The 16,611-nt window shown below is 58.5% G+C and overlaps 1 protein-coding gene across 1 annotated transcript; it reads right to left on the bottom strand.

Moving 5' to 3' along the window:
• Positions 1-135: 135 nt before the first annotated feature.
• PCDH12 (protocadherin 12) lies at positions 136-12,918 on the bottom strand. The gene is made up of 4 exons (XM_033073054.1): positions 10,033-12,918; positions 9,536-9,630; positions 8,321-8,532; positions 136-3,666 (listed from the first exon to the last, which is right to left on the bottom strand). Exons 1-4 carry the CDS (start codon positions 12,916-12,918, stop codon positions 3,323-3,325), a joined length of 3,537 nt encoding a protein of 1,178 aa, XP_032928945.1. The 3' UTR covers positions 136-3,322.
• Between the last annotated feature and the right edge of the window lie 3,693 nt (positions 12,919-16,611).

The following is a 16,611-nucleotide window of genomic DNA, read 5'->3' as shown; positions in this document are numbered from 1 at the left end:
CTGCTCCTCTTACCTTCCACACAGGGATGTTGCTTCTGCACATGCATTTCTGTATCAGAGCCAGGCTGTGACTGCCCCTGGATCCCTGGAAGTGTCTCAGACCGGGTTGGACAGGGCTTGGAGCAATCTGGGACAGTGCAAGGTGTCCCTGCCACGGCAGGAGGTGGAACAACATGAGCTTTAAGGTCCTTCCAGCCCAAACCATTTTGTGGTTCTGCACCAAGTGGTTCTGATTCCAGTAGCCCTGCATGTCCTGCTCATGGTCCCCCAGGGAGGTTTACAAGCCACCATATGGGGACATTGGCAACTAACCCTGACCCACGCCCTCAGGCAATTTCCCCTCTCTCCAAGGCAAGTCCCCACAGTGCCCCTGCTACCAGCACAGTTATACATGATGGCAGTTTAATCTGCTTTCCATCCTGGGCAAGCAAGAGTGAATTCTCATCATTAGGGCCCAGTTCTTTATGGGATGTGACAGATCCACCTGTTGCAGCAGTGAGGTGACATCTGTCCAGGGCCATCCTGCACCATGTCAGCATCCTGCTGTCCCCACTCCTGCTCCTGCAGCCCTGGCAGGGAGCTGCTCCCACAGCACTCCTCTCTGGGACACAAAGAACAAGGTTTGCCTCACAATCCGTGTTTGCTGAGCACTTTGCCAGCTCATTTTCAGCAGAGTGGATAAGGGATGCTCCCAGGGGGAGGCACCACTGGCAGCAGCAGCAGCAGGCAGCTGGTGTGATAATTTCTTCCACTGGGGCAGCTGAATCCGGAAAGAAGCATTTGTTCACACCAGTCTGAACTGGTTCAAGGGCATCTGTGCAAACTGCCCAGCTTCCTGTGGCCCTGCTGCTCTGTGGAGATCAGGCTCTGCAAAACAAAGGCAACGGCCCCATCCTGAACCTCTCCATGCAGCAAGGGAGGGGCACAGCCAGCCCTCAACACATCTGATTGTTCTCCTGCTCTGCTCTCTCCTTCTGCTCAGACCAAACTTTCTTAGAGCATTTCCTTTATCAAGCAGGATACAAGGAGCAGGAAATTCCTGGGGTGGATTTCCTATGCTGTGACCATCCAGTGCTTACGCACGGCTCAGGATGGGAGAGGGGCTGGGGGGGCTGGGAGCAGTTTGCAAAATCAGGAAATTGATCCAAGAGGGAGGAATTTGTCTCCTTTGAAACCTGCTTGTCATGAGGTATTTTTGGGTAAGGATTGTCCTCTAACAGGGACATCAAAGCAGCTTTGCAGAGGGAGATGTGAGGCTGTGCTGGTGTTTGTCCCTCTGCCTGTGCTCCCAAGGTGCTGAGGAATCCCACAGGGCTCACTCACAGATGCTCCCTCATGGTTTGCACAGCTGCATCCCAGTTAGAATCTGGCTCTCTGACATTGTTTTGGTGCAAGAACCTGTTTTGTTTGTAAAACAAACCAGCAAGAGATTTGTGTTAGCAGAGCAGCAGCACGAGCAGGCCAGGCCAAACCCATCCCTGGATGGATGCCAGAGCTGGGCTCCTGTACAAGCACTGTGGAGACTCAAAATAAAACACAACATTTTGGATATTAAAAAGTGCACCTGGGGAAATCTCACTCTATTCCTCTTGTCATTCAGTCCCAAGAGCAACAGCAAGAGGGAACTTTGTCTTTTTCTGTAGATGATTGTTTGTGTGGTGCTGTGGCTCAGGTGTGTGCACACCTGAAGCTGGGAGCTGTCACCTCCAGCTCCATGGGATACCTGAGATGGTCCAGGAGGGCCCAGAACCTTCCCTGCCATCCCCACACTGCTGCATGAGCCTGTGGGGTCACCTCCCTTCTCCTTGGAGCACAAACACCTGTCTGCTTCTTCTTTGTCACCAATATCTTGGTTTTCCCACCCATCCTATTATCCCCAAAGTGTCTTACAGCTCCCAGACTGACAGATCAAAGTGAAAACCCATAAAAAGGGTGAAGCTTGTGACTGAGTATTTCAAAACAGTGTTTTCACACTTCCCTTTTCCCAGGTTACCTTTGGCAGACTCCAGCCATCTGGTGTCTGCTTTTGGATAAGAACTGTGCTCCAAAATCCAATGGCCTCAAAGGAGAGAACAGACTAGAATGGAATCGTTAAGGTTGGAAAAGACCTCTGAGATCATCAAGTCCAAGCTGTGATTGATGCCCACCTTGTCACCAGCCCAGAGCAGAGTGCCACATCCAGCCCTGATGGAGAAGGAAGCTGTGGGCACTTGGAGCAGCCCTAGGAGAGATGCCAGTGCTGATTTTGGGGTTTTTACAAAGTGCCAAGTTCTCAGTGGCACAACCACAGAAGCTGGAAGGACCCGTGGGAGACACCAGGCACATTTCCCCTTCCCCAGCTGCCACTTCAGGCTTTCTGCACATGCATTATGTCAGCTACAGTGCTGACAGAGAGGGTAGAGTTAGGAAAAAAGGGTTTTATTTAAATAAGTGAAGCCCTGGAGCCCAGCTGCAGCCGTGTCCGTGACAGGTATTTTCACAGTCTGTGATCACATGGATGTGTCTCACGGTGCTGGGCTTGTTCTCACAACCCCCTTGCCTGGGCCTGTCCTGGGAGGAAAGAGCTCTGCTGCTGCTGCTGCTGCCTGGGATGGGACAGGGGGAAGGCAAGGCCAGGCAGGTGGAGGGCAGCTAAAGCTGAAACCACAAATTCCATGGGGCGAGGCAGAGGAAGAAACACCTGTGTGGGCATGGGCCATGCAGTGCCCCTGCTGGGGCTGGGGAGAGGGCTGGGCACCCCAAATCTCTGTTCTCTACCCTGGAGCAGCATCCCTCAGCCTGGGGAGAGGGTTGGGCACCCCAAATCTCTGCTGTTCTCTACCCTGGAGCAGCATCCCTCAGCCTGGGGAGAGGGTTGGGCACCCCAAATCTCTGCTGTTCTCTCCCTGCTATATCCCTGCAGCAGCATCCCCCACCCCAGGCTGAGAAGGCTGTGCACCCCAAATCTCTGTTCTCTATCCTGGAGCAGCATCCCTCAGCCTGGGGAGAGGGTTGGGCACCCCAAATCTCTGTTTTCTACCCTGGAGCATCATCCCCCAGCTGTCCCACGCTGGGGAGAGAGTTGTGTACTCCAATCTCGGCTGTTCTCTCTCTGCTATATCCCTGCAGCAGCATCCCCCAGGCCAGACTGAGAGAGTTGGGCACCCCAAATCTCAGCTGTTCTTTCCCTGCTATATCCCTGCAGCAGCATCCCCCAGCTGTCCCAGGATGGAGAGAGGGTTGGGCACCCCAAATCTCAGTTCTCTCCCTGCTATGTCCCTGCAGCAGCATTCCCCAGGCCAGGCTGAGAGGGTTGTGCACCCCAATCTCTGTTCTCTCCCTGCTATATCCCTTCAGCAGCATCCCCCCGGGCCAGGCTGTGCCCCCGTGCCGAGAGCTGCCGCAGCAGCCCCTCCTCGCCGTGCCCCTGCACCTTCTGGGACAGGATCATCTCGAACAGGCTGCTCATCTCTGACAGGAATGTGCTGGCCAGCCTCGTGCCAGAGCCGCCAGGCTCAGCCCCAGCACCTTTGCCAAAGGTCTCAAAGGTCCTTGCAGCTTCCTCGTCCCCGGGGCAGCAGGGTGAGTCCGGGGAGAAGATGTTGTCCTTGTAGCTGCTGGTGAGGGGCAGGGACAGCCGGGCCACCCACGCCGGGTCTGCAGCTGTAAGCCTCTTGAGGGCCAGCTCTTCCAGAGGGGAGAAGGGAGAAAAACGAATTAATAAAAATATTGATAAATGAAAATGTCTAAATTCAGCTGATTGCAGATCACCGGTGACACCGCGCAAACCAGCGGCTGAGAAAAGCCAAATAAAATAGAACTGGTTTGAAACTATTGTGGGTTTGGTTTTGTGTTTGTTTTGTTTTTAATGTAATAACCATTAGAATCGCAGTGCATTCTCATTTGTTGCAGTCTCAATTGGCACTGCACTAAATTGTTAGCAAAGCCTGAGAGAGGGAGGGTTTAGGACTGGCTGAAGGGGAGCAGACAATGAAAAGCTTTCCAGGGGGAAGTGTTGGACACAAAGATAGTGGACTTCCCTTCAGGGTCACTCCAGGGTGGGAATTTGCTGCTAAGGAGGCAGATTGAGACCGAAAAGAAATGGGTTATTGTGAAAACAATAACAGCAGAATGAAATTGTGGATTCTAAAATGCACAGCTGGATGGTTGGAGACTGGGACAGAACAATTGAGCTCTAAAGTAGTTGTTGCTCGATTGGAAACAGCTGAGGAGCAGGGGGAGCCTGGGCTGGGGGCTGGGGCAGGCTCCTTAGCGCACCAATAATTCAATTGTGGCCCAAAATGGGCAACTGGAATCACACAGAGGATTGGTCAGGGTGGTCCCTGCTGGCAGGGTGGATTGTCCCTGGCTCTGATTAGGGGAATTACACACAAATCTGATTATCCATCAGTGGGAGAGGGAGCTGAAACCACAGCAGCAGGGAAAACTCTGGAGATGAACCCAGGAGTGATCCAGGCTGACACAACAGAGACCCCAAGAGCTGGGGGTTGCTGCTCCTGAGGAAGCAAGTGCTCTCCAGGGATCTGACCACAACCTGGCGTTATTTTGAGGAGACAAGCGCCAGCAGAGGAAATCTTTGTGCTTAAAATAGTGCTGGCAAGAGAAGAAGTGATTATAGCTGTCCATGAATAAACATCTCCTGGAAAATAAAGGAAGGACCCCATAGCAGGGAGAGCCTGGAATAGCTCCCTTGTCAGACAGCAGGAAGGGGAACAGGGATTCTTGTTGTTGGAGGCAGCTGGTAAACAGGAGTCCGTGCTGTGGTGCACAGAGGCTGCAGTCCAGCCCCTCATTGTTCCTTCCCAGAGCATATCCAGAACCTCAGGGGGGTTCAGAGCAGCCACAACAGTTTGGGAAAGGTGTTGGGAGCAGCAGAACAAAACCCAGCAGTCCCAGGGTGGCAAGGGCTGGTGCCACTGGAATAATAATTGTATGGGTGTGATTGAAAAGTGGATCTGGAAGGATGGTCCCCATTGCAATGCTCTTCTCCTGCTGATTCCAGAGTGGGATCAACACCCTGCCACAGCTGGGACCTGGGATCTGCACTCAGAGACTGACACAAGGCTCCTTCCTCAGCCAGCCAAGCAACTGCTCCTTTTTCTCCAGAAAATATCTGGGGGGCTGGGGATGAGAGCTGGCACTCCACCCTGGCAGGGACAGAAGGGCAGGTACATCCCTCCCATTTTTGTTTCAGCTGGAGCCACAAAAATCTTTTGTGTTGCTTCACATCCAGAATTTCATATCTCAGTATTTGAGTTGCAGCGACTGTTCCTGGAGACATCAACCCAGTGTGCTGCAGCTTTTGCTGTAAAATGTGCAGCTCTCTCCTCCCCAGGCTGCACAAAGCCTCTTCATCCCCCCAATATTTGTGTGCCTCAGCTCTGGAGCAAGGCACAACTGCTCTGCTCTCTGCAGAGAGAGCTGGGCCACGCAAACCTCATCATTAGGTACGTTTAATTTGACCAATAACTCCTTACTGCCTTGTTTTAATGGTGTTTGGGGAGCAGGGGTTGTTTTTATCATCCATAAAGTTCTATCTCTCATCTGCTGCTGGGAGTGCTGGGGGATCAGAGCTGGCAGACGGCGCTGGGAGTTCATCCCGCAGCATCAACACTCCCGGAGCTGCTGGGACTGCAGTGCCCCCGCTGGGAGCAGCACAAAGGCCCAGCCAGCCCCAGCCAGCTGTTAGGATGCTCCTGAGCACCAGCAGGGCTTCCTTCCTCCCTCTCAGCATGCAAGGCCATGGTTCTGGTTGTGTCTGGGACGGGAGGAAGGAGCCTGGCTGCTCGGAAGGTCTGGGCTCCTGGGGAAGGTCTGGGGGAGGTTTGGGCTGCTGGGGAAGGTTTGGGGGAGGTTTGGGGAGGGTTTGGGGAAGGTTTGGGGGAGGTTTGGGGAAGTTTTGGGGGAGGTTTGGCAGGTCTGGGCTCCTTGGGAAGGTTTGGGGAAGGTTTGAGGAAGGTTTGGGGAAGGTTTGGCAGGTCTGGGTATCCTGGGGAAGGTTTGGGGGAGGTTTGGCAGGTCTGGGTATCCTGGGGAAGGTTTGGGGGAGGTTTGGCAGGTCTGGGTATCCTGGGGAAGGTTTGGGGGAGGTTTGGCAGGTCTGGGTATCCTGGGGAAGGTTTGGGGGAGGTTTGGGGGAGGTTTGGCAGGTCTGGGTATCCTGGGGAAGGTTTGGGTTAGGTTTGGGTTAGGTTTGGGTTAGGTTTGGGGGAAGTTTGGGTTAGGTTTGGGGGAGGTTTGGCACCCTTGGAACAGAGCAGCTCCTGGGCAGGACCCCACACAGCCTCAGCATTCCCTGCTGGCTCGGAGCAGGAGAGGGGATGTGGCACAGGGGACCCAGATCACTGGTGGACAGGGCAGTGCTGGGCTGGGAGGGCTTTGCCTATTCCTATGGAATTCCAGGAAAAACACAAAAGGGTTTTCTTTTCCCTATCAGTTCCAAGAATCCCCTTCATGGACCAGCCTCAGCATAGCCCAGATTTTATATGCTGTGTGGGCAGGGCTGGACCCACCAGTGCCTTTTCTGAGATCTGGCAGTGCCCATCTGGGATGGAGCTGGGCTCCTCTTTGCTCCCTGCTCTTGGCTGCAAGACCCTGGAATCTGAAGAAACTTTTAGGTCTCAGCCTTTCCTTTGTTTGCTCCTTACTGGAATAAAAGAGCAGGGAGGCAAAGGGGGAGAAGCAGCAGGTTCTGTCCCTAAGGAAGGGCACCAAAAATGTCCAGCTCTACAATTCAAACCACCCCAGCAGCAAAGCTCAATGAGTTTCTCTTCTGTGGAGGAGCACGGAGGCTCCACAATGAAATTTCTGCTACAGGACGTGAGTCAGCCCAACTCTTTCAAATTGAAATGCCAGGAGAGGAGATTTTTAGAACAAATCAATAAAAGGAACATGTAGAAAATGTCAGGCCCAGATGGTATTCACCCCGGAGTGCCAGAGGAACTCAGATATGAAATTGCCTGGTTTATTAGCTGCTGTTCATTAACTACTGCTTCAAATGAATGCAGGATCAGAGGGAGGGGAGGTGGAAATGGTGACAGGAGTTTTTAAGTGTGTGAAGGTGAGTTCAGCCCAGGCAGATTCAGAGAAATCCTTCTGTGCAAGGCTCAGCAGAGAGAGCCGTGGAGCTGCTGCTCCCAGAGGAGCCACCTGACATTGCCACACGGGGAACTGTGCTCTGGACATTTGGAAGGGCTGGATGGAGAGCCCTGGATAACTCTGGACAAGGGATGGAGTACCAGGACACAGGGAATGGCTCCCAGCGCCAGAGGGCAGGGCTGGATGGGGTTCTGGGCAGGAATTGTTCCCTGGGAGGGGTTGGGATGGAATTCCCAGAGCAGCTGTGGCTGCCCCTGGATCCTTGGAATGTCCAAGGCCAGGCTGGACAGAGCTTGAAACAGCCTGGGATGGTGGAAGGCGTCCCTGCCATGGCACAGGTGGGATGAGATGATTTTTAAAGTCTCTTTCAACCCAAACCATTCCAGAATTCAGTTCTGTGAAGGCGGAGGTCACCTGAGTGGTGGAACAGCACCAGCCAGGCTTCCAGGAGACCTGAATTTACAGCCAGGTTCTGTGGGGACTAATATGTGTTAAAAGCTGGGAAGTGAGGGTAGGAATAATTAATCTTCCTCACCAAGGGAGGTCATTAGCAGAGTCCCAGAGTATCTGCTCAACACAGTGATAAATGACATGGAAAGGGGACAATGCTGCTGTTGACTCCACTAAAAGACCCAAGAGCAGAGGGCTGCTGAAGGACCTGATAATGCTGAGTACCACCACTGTGTCACCAGCTCTCAGATAATTGTCCCAGGGAACAGGAAGCTGTCATGTGTTGATGGGACTCAGAACAAACAGGGCTCAGCGTGGAGCTTGGGCAGGACAGGAGTGAGGAACAAACCAGAAAACCTCCTTGTACCCCAGCGGATCCTAAACACTGAACAATTCTGGTCACATCTCCCAAAAAAAAATTAACAGGTTGAGATGAGAGGAAAGAGGAGCCCAGTGGGGCTCTGAGGGTAGATAACACCTTGAGGGCTTTGACAAGGACAAGTGTCCACCTTTCTCACTCTGCATGGACCAGGAGACCAGCAAGGGAGGGCTCAGCCTGGGAATGTGAGACCAAGCCCACAGCTCACCAAACCCTAAACCGCAGCAGACACGTCAATGGGAGGGAAAAGCAGCCATAAACCATGGGAAAATCCAACGTGAAGCTCAGCAAGTGCCTTGGGCTGCTACCAAAAGCCTGGGATGCTCCAGACAAACTGCTCCTGCCAGAGCTGCACCCAGGGGTTACCTGAGCCCAGCAGCAAGGCCACCTCACCTGCCTGTGGCTCCAGGAGGGTCTCCAGCTCCTCTCCCACCAGCTGCTGCACCGAGAGCTCGAAGGCGCTGTCGCAGTCGCGGTCGCCGGCCTCGCTCTCACCGTGCCCGCTGTCCTTGGTGCTCAGGCCATCCGCGTCCAGCCCCGTGTCCAGCCCTGTGTCCAGCCCTGCAGCCCTGCCAGGGGTCACAGCAGCCAGGTCACTGCAGCCCCTAGCCCCAGGGAGCCCTTGGGAGGGGCTCCACATCCCCAGAATGCCCCGGGCACCCTCCCGTGCGTCACTCACAGAACCAAAGGCACTTGGAGTGCCCATCAGTTCATGAGTTTGGGGGGTTTGCTCCACATTTCTTGCCCAAAAGGGTTTTTATCCTTCTGCAGCAAGGTCATGGAAACCCATCCAGTGTCACCCCTTGCCGCTGTGGACACCTTCCACAACCCCAGGGTGCTCCAAGTCCCATCCAGCCTGGTCTGGAACATTTCCAGGGATCCAGGGGTGTATCCTGAGCAAACAGGGAGCTGCTGGCTCCTCCCCATGAGTTCAGAGGGCTTCCCTCCTGCAGGACCAGCTGAGGAGCACCCCAGACACCCTGGAGCTGCCCTCCCTCCCTCTCCACCCTCTGCAGCTGTGGGTGACAAAGGTGCAGAAAGCTGTGTGTGCCCATGGCCTGGCCAGCTGGGGACAGGGGGACGTGGTAAGGCAGTGATGAAGACTCAGGAGTGTGCACCCAGAGCACAATTTAATGGGAACACCATGGAGTTTGGGGCTGTCTTTGGCACACAGCTGGGCTATCTGGGTGTTTCCAGCCCTGCTGCAGCTCCTCACCCATCAGGGTGAGGGGTCACAGGGTCAGGGGTCCCCAACTCATGCTGCCAGGCACTAAGGAAGTGTCCAGAGCCATGAGAACACCCATCCTTGTGCTGCTGCCTCCAGAGCTGGGCCCCTCTGTGCTCCTGAGCACCCAGAACCATCGGAGCTCTTGGCAAGGGATGGTTCATGGCCATGGAGGAGCTCAGCTGAGGATGGAGGGACCTGCCCAAGGTGCCCCAAGAAGGAGACAAAGAGCAGCTGGATACCCCTGGGAGCCAGGAGCAGAGGGGCAGCAGCACCAGCCCCTGCAGGGAAAACCTCCAGTCTCAGGGATGAGGCTTTTCCTTATGTGTCTCTGCCCTTGGAGGTTTTGGAGCAGGAAGGGAAGTGCAGGGAGCCAGCCTTACCTGCTGCCGTTCTTGGCCGTGTACTTGTTTCCCCTGTAGTTTGTTTTGGGCTGGAACTGGCCCTGGTGCAGCAGGGAGAGCAGCTGGGAGATTTGCTGCAAGGCAGGAAAAGCCTGTTGAGCCCCGGGCTGGCCACTCAAGCTGCTTCCTGCCAGGACATCCCTCCGAGCCCCCCCGGCCTTTTTATAGCGTTTCCTCCTCCTGCAGATGGCTCAGCACCCCCACACCGGGGGAAAAACAAGGCTTGGGCAGCCCACCTGGGCCCCTGAGCTTCCCCTCCCGCTGTTCCCTGCTGCCCACGCCATTGTCCCTTGTCCCCGTGCCAGCCCCGCTCCCGCAGACTCTGCCTGGGTGGGGTGGGGTGGGGAGGGTTCCTCATCCTACCCAGGCTACCGAGCATCACTGCCCAGGCCTGGGGGAAGAGAACAACCAGAGCAGCACCCCAGGGTGGGCAGGGCAGGGCTGGGGGTGCCCACAGCAGCTGCAGCAGCTCCTACCTGCACCGGGGGCGACTCCAGGGCGAGCTCCCCGCTCGGGCTCTGCTCCGCCAGGGCCACCAGCGACAGCCGGACCAGGCTCCTGAGGATCTGCTGGTGCTGCCCCGCTCCTCCTGCGCCCAGGGCTGCCTCGGGTGGCACCTGGGGCTCTGCCATGGGTGCCTTTACCAAGCTCTTGCCGGGCAGCGGCGCCTCGGGGGGGCTCCCAGCCTCCTTCCCCAGGTGTTTGGGGCGGTGGGGCTGGCACGGCCGGCGCTGCAGGATGGGCAGCTCCAAGGCGCCCTGCTGCTCCTCGGAGCCTTTTTGTGTCCTCTGGTTCCTCAGGGTCCTGTAGAGAGTGGGTGTGAGGTGCAGGGGAGCCTGTGGGGACCCGGGGGGGGCCGTGCCAGGCTGCTCCTCCTGGCAGGGCTGGGGGGGCTCGGGCTCCCGGGGGCGCCCCCGGAGCAGAGGGACCAGGTGGATGTCGGCCTTCTGGATCTGCCGGTGCGGCTTCTTGAGCTGCTGCTGCCTGCGGGCATCCTCCGCCTCCCGGCAGTTGTAGGCCATGCCATCCTTCTTGTCCTTCTTGCGCAGGGAGAGGGTGAGCGCCAGCAGCAGGAGGGACACGCCCAGGAGAGCGGCCAGGCAGATCAGCAGCACCACGGGGAGACTGGGCCAGCCGGGATCCTGCGCTGACATCTTGGAGAAGGTCCCAAGACGGCGGAAAAGCAAACGGAGCCGGGCCAGGGTGTGCAGGGGGGCGTCCCCCTGGTCGCTGACCCGCACCAGCAGCTCCCGCTGGCTGCCGGCCAGGCTGCTGGCATTGCTACTGTTGAGGGACACCTGGCCCAGGAGGGGGTCCAGGGTGAAGAGCCCGCCATCATCCCCACCCAGCAGATCATAGCGGAGAGCCCCGTTGATGCCGGAGTCCACGTCCCTGGCCACGATGGTGAAGAGGAGGGGGTTGCCAGGGCACGACACGGGTGTGGAATTGGTCACTGCTGCAGCCCCCTGGGTGCTGCCATTGCCAGGGAGCACCCAGCAGCACCCAGTGTCCACATTGACCAGCACTGAGAGCGTGGCCACCCCTCCCACCAGCGCTGGCGAGGTGATGACGGGCGCGTTGTCATTCCGGTCGAGCACAGCCAGCCTGACGGAGATGTTGGAGGCCAGCTTGGGATGCCCTCCATCCTCCGCTGTCACCAGGAACTCCAGGCTCCTCACCTGCTCGTAATCAAAAGCTTGCAGGGCAAAAACATCCCCAGTGATGGGGTCGACCGAGACCAGCCCCAAAGCAGAGGGGTCCAGCATCCTGTAGGTGACCTTGCCGTTGAAGCCCAGGTCGGGGTCGGTGGCACGGACGGTGAGCAGGAAGGCAGGAGCTGCGCTGTTCTCAGCCACGGCAGCCTCGTAGGCGGCCTCCTCGAAGGCAGGGGCGTTGTCATTGACATCGCTGATGCAGATGGTGAGGTGCTTCAGCACGGCCAGCGACAGCTCCCCCATGTCCCGCACCACCAGCGTCAGGTTGTACTCGGCGCGCCGCTCGCGGTCCAGCGAGGCGTTGGTCAGCAGCGCGAAGCTGTGGCTGTTGGTTCTCTTCAGCCTGAAGTGCTCGTAGCCCTGGCTCAGGGAGCACAGCACCTGCCCGTTGCTTCCCGAGTCGGGGTCGCTGGCTGTCACCAGGGCCACAAAGCTGTCCTTGGGGAGCGCCTCAGACAGCACGGGCACGCGCGCGGCCCAGGTGACGTGGACGTCGGGAGCGTTGTCGTTGACGTCCAGGACCTTGACCAGGACCTTGCAGTGCGCCGGGATGGGGTTGGCGCCCAGGTCCCGCGCCTGCACGTCCAGCTCGTAGGCGTGGGTGTGCTCGTAGTCCAGAGGGAGCCTCAGCAGGACTCTGCCCGTGCGGGGATCAACGCTGAAGGTGCTCAGCACCTCGGGGGGCGCGTGCCTGCTCAGGCTGTACTCGATCTCCCCGTTGGGACCCTGGTCGGGGTCGGTGGCCGTGACCGTCACCAGGAGGGTCCCGGGCTGGGCGTCCTCCCGAACCTCCACGGTCAGGGAGCTCTCTGCAAACATGGGACTGTTGTCGTTGGAGTCGAGGACGATGACTTTAATCAGAGCAGTCCCTGATTTTGGCGGCTCCCCGTGATCGGTGGCCGTCAGCACGAGGTCGAAGGAGGAGTGCAGCTCCCTGTCCACCTCCTTCACCACCACGAGCTCCGCGTGCCTCGTCCCATCGGAGCCGGCGACCACCTCCAGAGCAAAGTGCTGGCTGGGGGAGAGGGCGTAGGAGCAGCGGGCGTTGGGGCCAGCGTCAGCATCCAGGGCCCGATCCAGCGGGATCCGCGTGCGCAGGGACGCGCTCTCCGAGATCTCCAGCTCCAGCTCGGGCGTGGGGAAGCGCGGCGCGTTGTCGTTCACGTCCAGCACCTGAACCTCCACGTGGATCAGGGCCGGGTTCTGGGCGGCCAGCACGTCGAAGGACACCCAGCAGGGATCACTGTGGCGGCACAGCTGCTCCCTGTCCACCCTCCCGGCCGTGCTGAGCACCCCATCCCCGCTGCCCACGCGCACAGGGAACCTCCCGGGGGTCTCCATCAGCTGGAAGGTCTCGGCCGCCTCGCCGCTCTCACCACCCTCGAAGTGCTCGGCCAGGCTGCCTATGACTGTGCCCGGGGGCACCTCCTCCAGCACCCGGTACTGCACGGTGAACGTGGCCACCTCCTGGGCATCGGCGCTCAGGAACAGGTACCACCACCAGATCGCGGGCAGCGGCAGCGCCGAGCGCCGGAGCCCCAGCACGCTGCCGGCAGAGCCCCCGCGGCCCCGCCGCGCTGCCACGGGCTGTCCCGCCGGCCACCGCATCCCCGCAGCGTCCTCAGGGCCCCCGCAGCGCCTCGCCATCCTCTCCCATCTCCCGGCGAAGCGGGCTCCGGACACAGCTGGCGAAGGGGATGTGGCGAGCGGGGCTGGTGGCTGTGCCCCGCGCTGCCATCACCGGAGCTCCCCGGGCCGGGACAGCCCGGAGCAGAGGGAGCGTCCCCGGAGCAGCCAGGCTGGCCGGGCTGGGATGGACATCCTATGGAAACCACACCTACAGGAAAAGGGAGGACCGGGCTGGTACAATGCGGGGTGGGGGCTCGTGGTGGGGAGGGTGTGGAAGTGCCCTGCGATCCCAGCCCGTCACCGCTGTCACCTGCAGAGCACGCTGCCCAAAAGCTGCGATTCCTGCAGTCCCCGACCCACCACAGACCTCTTCTGCTTCAGGAAGAGGTGATGGACTCCTGCTCCAGCACTGACCCAAAACCTTGCTCCCCACGCTTTCACATCTCAGGCTTTGACATATTCTCATTTTGCCTAAATCCAAGGGCACTCTCCGCTCCTTGCTCTGCCTTCCGAGGGCGATGTGCCCAAGCCACCTCTCCCAGCGCGAAGGCCGTGATATCACCGGGTCCAGCTGAACACACCAAAACGAGCGGATGAATCAGCAGGAGCTGATTCAAACCCCAAACCCGGCCAGGAGGGCACGAGGGAGGGAGGGAGGCGCTGGCAGACACGACCTGTGTCCGTCCCTGCATCCGTCTGTCCTGGCTGATCCCTGTCCTGGCACGGGCTCCATCCCAGCTTGGCTCAGCACTGATTTCCCTGGCGTCATCAAACCCCTGCTTGGCCTCGTTTCAGCACTGAGCCCCCACCTTCGGGCTGCCCAGCTGCTGCACCGGTGTCACCACAGCTGGCCAGCTGTGCACACACAGGTAGCACAGCTGGAGGTGTTCCGTGGGTTCCTCCTGAGCCTGCAGAGCCCCCAGACCCCAAGCTGGGATTGCTTTGCTCTCCAGGTGGCTGCAGCCATTCAGGACAGGGAATTTTCCTTACGGAGCATCCTCAGGGTGTAATTGGAGCCTCACCAGCCTCATCATCTTTGTGTCCCCGCACCTCCCAGGCATCCTCCAGCAGCCTTTGCTGTCCTGAGCAAACCTCACCCTCCCCTCCTGCTTTTCCAGCCTTGGCAGGCACCGCTTGTCCCCCCACCCTATTCCCATCCCTCCCGGCTTCCCCCCCCGCTCTGGTTTTCCCAGGTGAGGCTCCTGCATCCCTGCTGCCACCACTTTTCATTGCCACGGCGAATTTTGATGCCCCAAAAAGCAGCAAACCCGAAGCCACGGCAGTGCCAGGAGCTGGTGGGAGGAAGGGACGGTGCCACGGGGGGTGGCCGAGCCCCGGCGCTGTTCCTGGGCTCGGCCCCAGCTCCAGGTGACCTTTGCCGAGTCATTTCCCTGCTTTGTGCCGGCGTTTCCTCCTGCGCAGCCCGGGGCTGTCCCGGAGCGCTGATCCCGCTGATCCCGGTGGCTCCCGCTGCCCACGGATGTCTCCCAGCCCGTGCCCGATTTTTGGGAGGGGAGGTGAGAACGCCACTTCCTTCTGTCGGGACTGTTTTCCCTCCAGCTCGCCGCTTTTTAATTTTTTTAAATGCTTTTCCTTTTCAGAGATGGAGCTGAACAGAAGAACCGCGCTGGAGCATCACAAGGGGAAGGAAATAAATAAAACCCCAGGGTTGTGGGGGTTCGCCGAGGAGCCCCGCGTGGGGTTTCCTTCTCCCATCACCTCCCAATCCAACCGCAGAACAAACCGATCTCCCCTTGTGCCCCGTGTTTAACCCATCACTGACCACAGGAGGTGAATTCCCACTCCCATCTGCCAAACCCCACTTCTGCCGTCCCCACTCCTCAGCTGGGAGGATTCCAAACCTCCAAACCACTCATTTTTCTCCCCAAACACACGGACTAGCTGGGGTTTCGAGCACCAGTTTGCTCAGGGAAAGGTTGGGAGGAGAAGTCACTGTCACCATGCTGTGACCCCTGAGCACTGTCCCCACCTGGCAGTGCAGACCCCAGCTCTGGTGACAGCTCTGGCCTGCCCAGGAGGAGCGGGAGGAGCTCCTGCATGAATTATTTATCAATAAATCCCCGCAGACCCGGCCTGTGACCCGCAGCCATCAGAACACTCCCAGCTGGTGGGAGGATGCTGCAGAGGCATCGCTGAGCTGCAAATCAGGGCCGTGGAGGGACACGGGCAAAGCAACTCTGCAGGAAAATGGGAAAGAACAACGGGCTCGAGCTGAGACTTGCCAGAAGCACCGGCAGGGAAATGAGATGTGGTGCTAAAAACAAAACGTGTCTCCTCCTGTTTCCTGTTCACACCCCGGCAGGCTCCTGACGTGCTTCAGGACTGCACGGGCACCTTGGTGGTGTGAGCACAAAATTCCCCCTCGAAGGTTTAGAAGCCTTTCATTTAAAGCTCAGGAAGAGCCTCAGCGTCACCGAATCCTTGCAGCACTTCAGGCGGGCACTGTGTGCAGCGCTTCCTGCAGCTGCTGCCCGTGCTGGCAGTGCCCAGAGCAGCTGGAAATGCCATTTTCAGGAGGGCAAAGCTCGGGGGCTGCAGAGCAGGACACGGGCTCAGCTCACCCTGAGCTGCCGGGGGTGCAGAGCTGTGCTGGAGGCGCCGCTCTCCCTGCCCATCACCCGGCAGAGAGCAGCACCACCCGCTTATTCGAGCTCCAGTGCACAGCTGGAGCTCCCCAAACGTTGTCATTTTGGGCTGGCACGGTGGCACCTGGGAGCAGGAGCTGTGCCATGTGGAGACCTTCAAACGTTGTCATTTTGGGCTGGCACGGTGGCACCTGGATCTGTGCCACGGCACAGCAGGGAGCGGAGAGCAGCTCGGAATCCTTCAAATCCGATCATTTTCTCTGATGAAAGGCTAACAGCTGGGAGTGTTTGTTTGCCTGGACAAAAGGAGGCTCCAGGCAGATCTGAAAGCTCCTTCCAGTGCCCGAGGCTGCCAGGAGGGTTTGGACACTGCTCCAGGGATGCTCGGAGTGGGATTGGTGGGGTTTGGACACTGCTCCAGGGATGCTCAGGGTGGGATTGTTGGGGTTTGGACACTGTTCCAGGGATGCTCGGGGTGGGATTGTTTGGGTGTCTGTGTCAGGGGCTGGAGTGATGATCCTTACAGCTGTGGATATTCCGTGATTCCATGATTTTTCAGCCCTCCAAAGACAACCTGTGCTCCTCTGGAAGTGTCACTCCCTTTTCAATAGGACAGCAATCCCAAATCCAGCAGGTGACATCGGCTGGAGATGACACCGGCTGGAGATGACACCGGCTGAAGGTGCCACCGCTCCAACCGGGGCTGTTCATCCCCCGGTGGGTCCTGCGTGTCCTCCAGCGCTTCCTTCCCGGATCCCGCGGCTCCTCCGAGCCCGGGCACGGCGCTCTGCAGTTGGATCTCTCCACCACGAGGGCCCACTGCTGCTCCGCTCTGCCGCCTGTCCCTGGCCCAGCCCGAGGGGCTGCGGATGCTGAACCCCCCAAAACCTCCTCCGGAGGGGCTGCGACCCCCCCTTCCCCCCGGCACGGTGCCTGCAGGTGATGCTGCAGCTGCATCCCCCTATCCCCAGCGGCTGCTCGGGGACCTCCCTCAGTCCGGCACGGGGCTACCGCGTTTTACACCATTTTAGGGTGTTACCCCCGATTTTACACCATTTTAGGGTGCTTCCCTGGATTTTACATCATTTTAGGGTGCTCACCCCGA

This window comes from Catharus ustulatus, chromosome 15, assembly GCF_009819885.2.
Source record: "Catharus ustulatus isolate bCatUst1 chromosome 15, bCatUst1.pri.v2, whole genome shotgun sequence".
Taxonomy (NCBI): Eukaryota; Metazoa; Chordata; class Aves; order Passeriformes; family Turdidae; genus Catharus; species Catharus ustulatus.
Note: the sequence above shows the minus strand (reverse complement) of the source record. Positions and strands in the feature narration are given on the sequence as shown.

Excerpts from the sequence above, each read along its gene's own strand:
- PCDH12 (XM_033073054.1), bottom strand. The coding sequence starts at position 12,918 with ATGGCGAGGCGCTGCGGGGGCCCTGAGGACGCTGCGGGGATGCGGTGG. Across the intron at positions 9,631-10,032 it reads TGGAGTCGCCCCCGGTGCAG|CAAATCTCCCAGCTGCTCTC; the intron begins GTAGGAGCTGCT and ends CCTGCCTTGCAG. Across the intron at positions 8,533-9,535 it reads ACGGCCAAGAACGGCAGCAG|GGGCTGCAGTGACCTGGCTG; the intron begins GTAAGGCTGGCT and ends CCCTGGGGCTAG.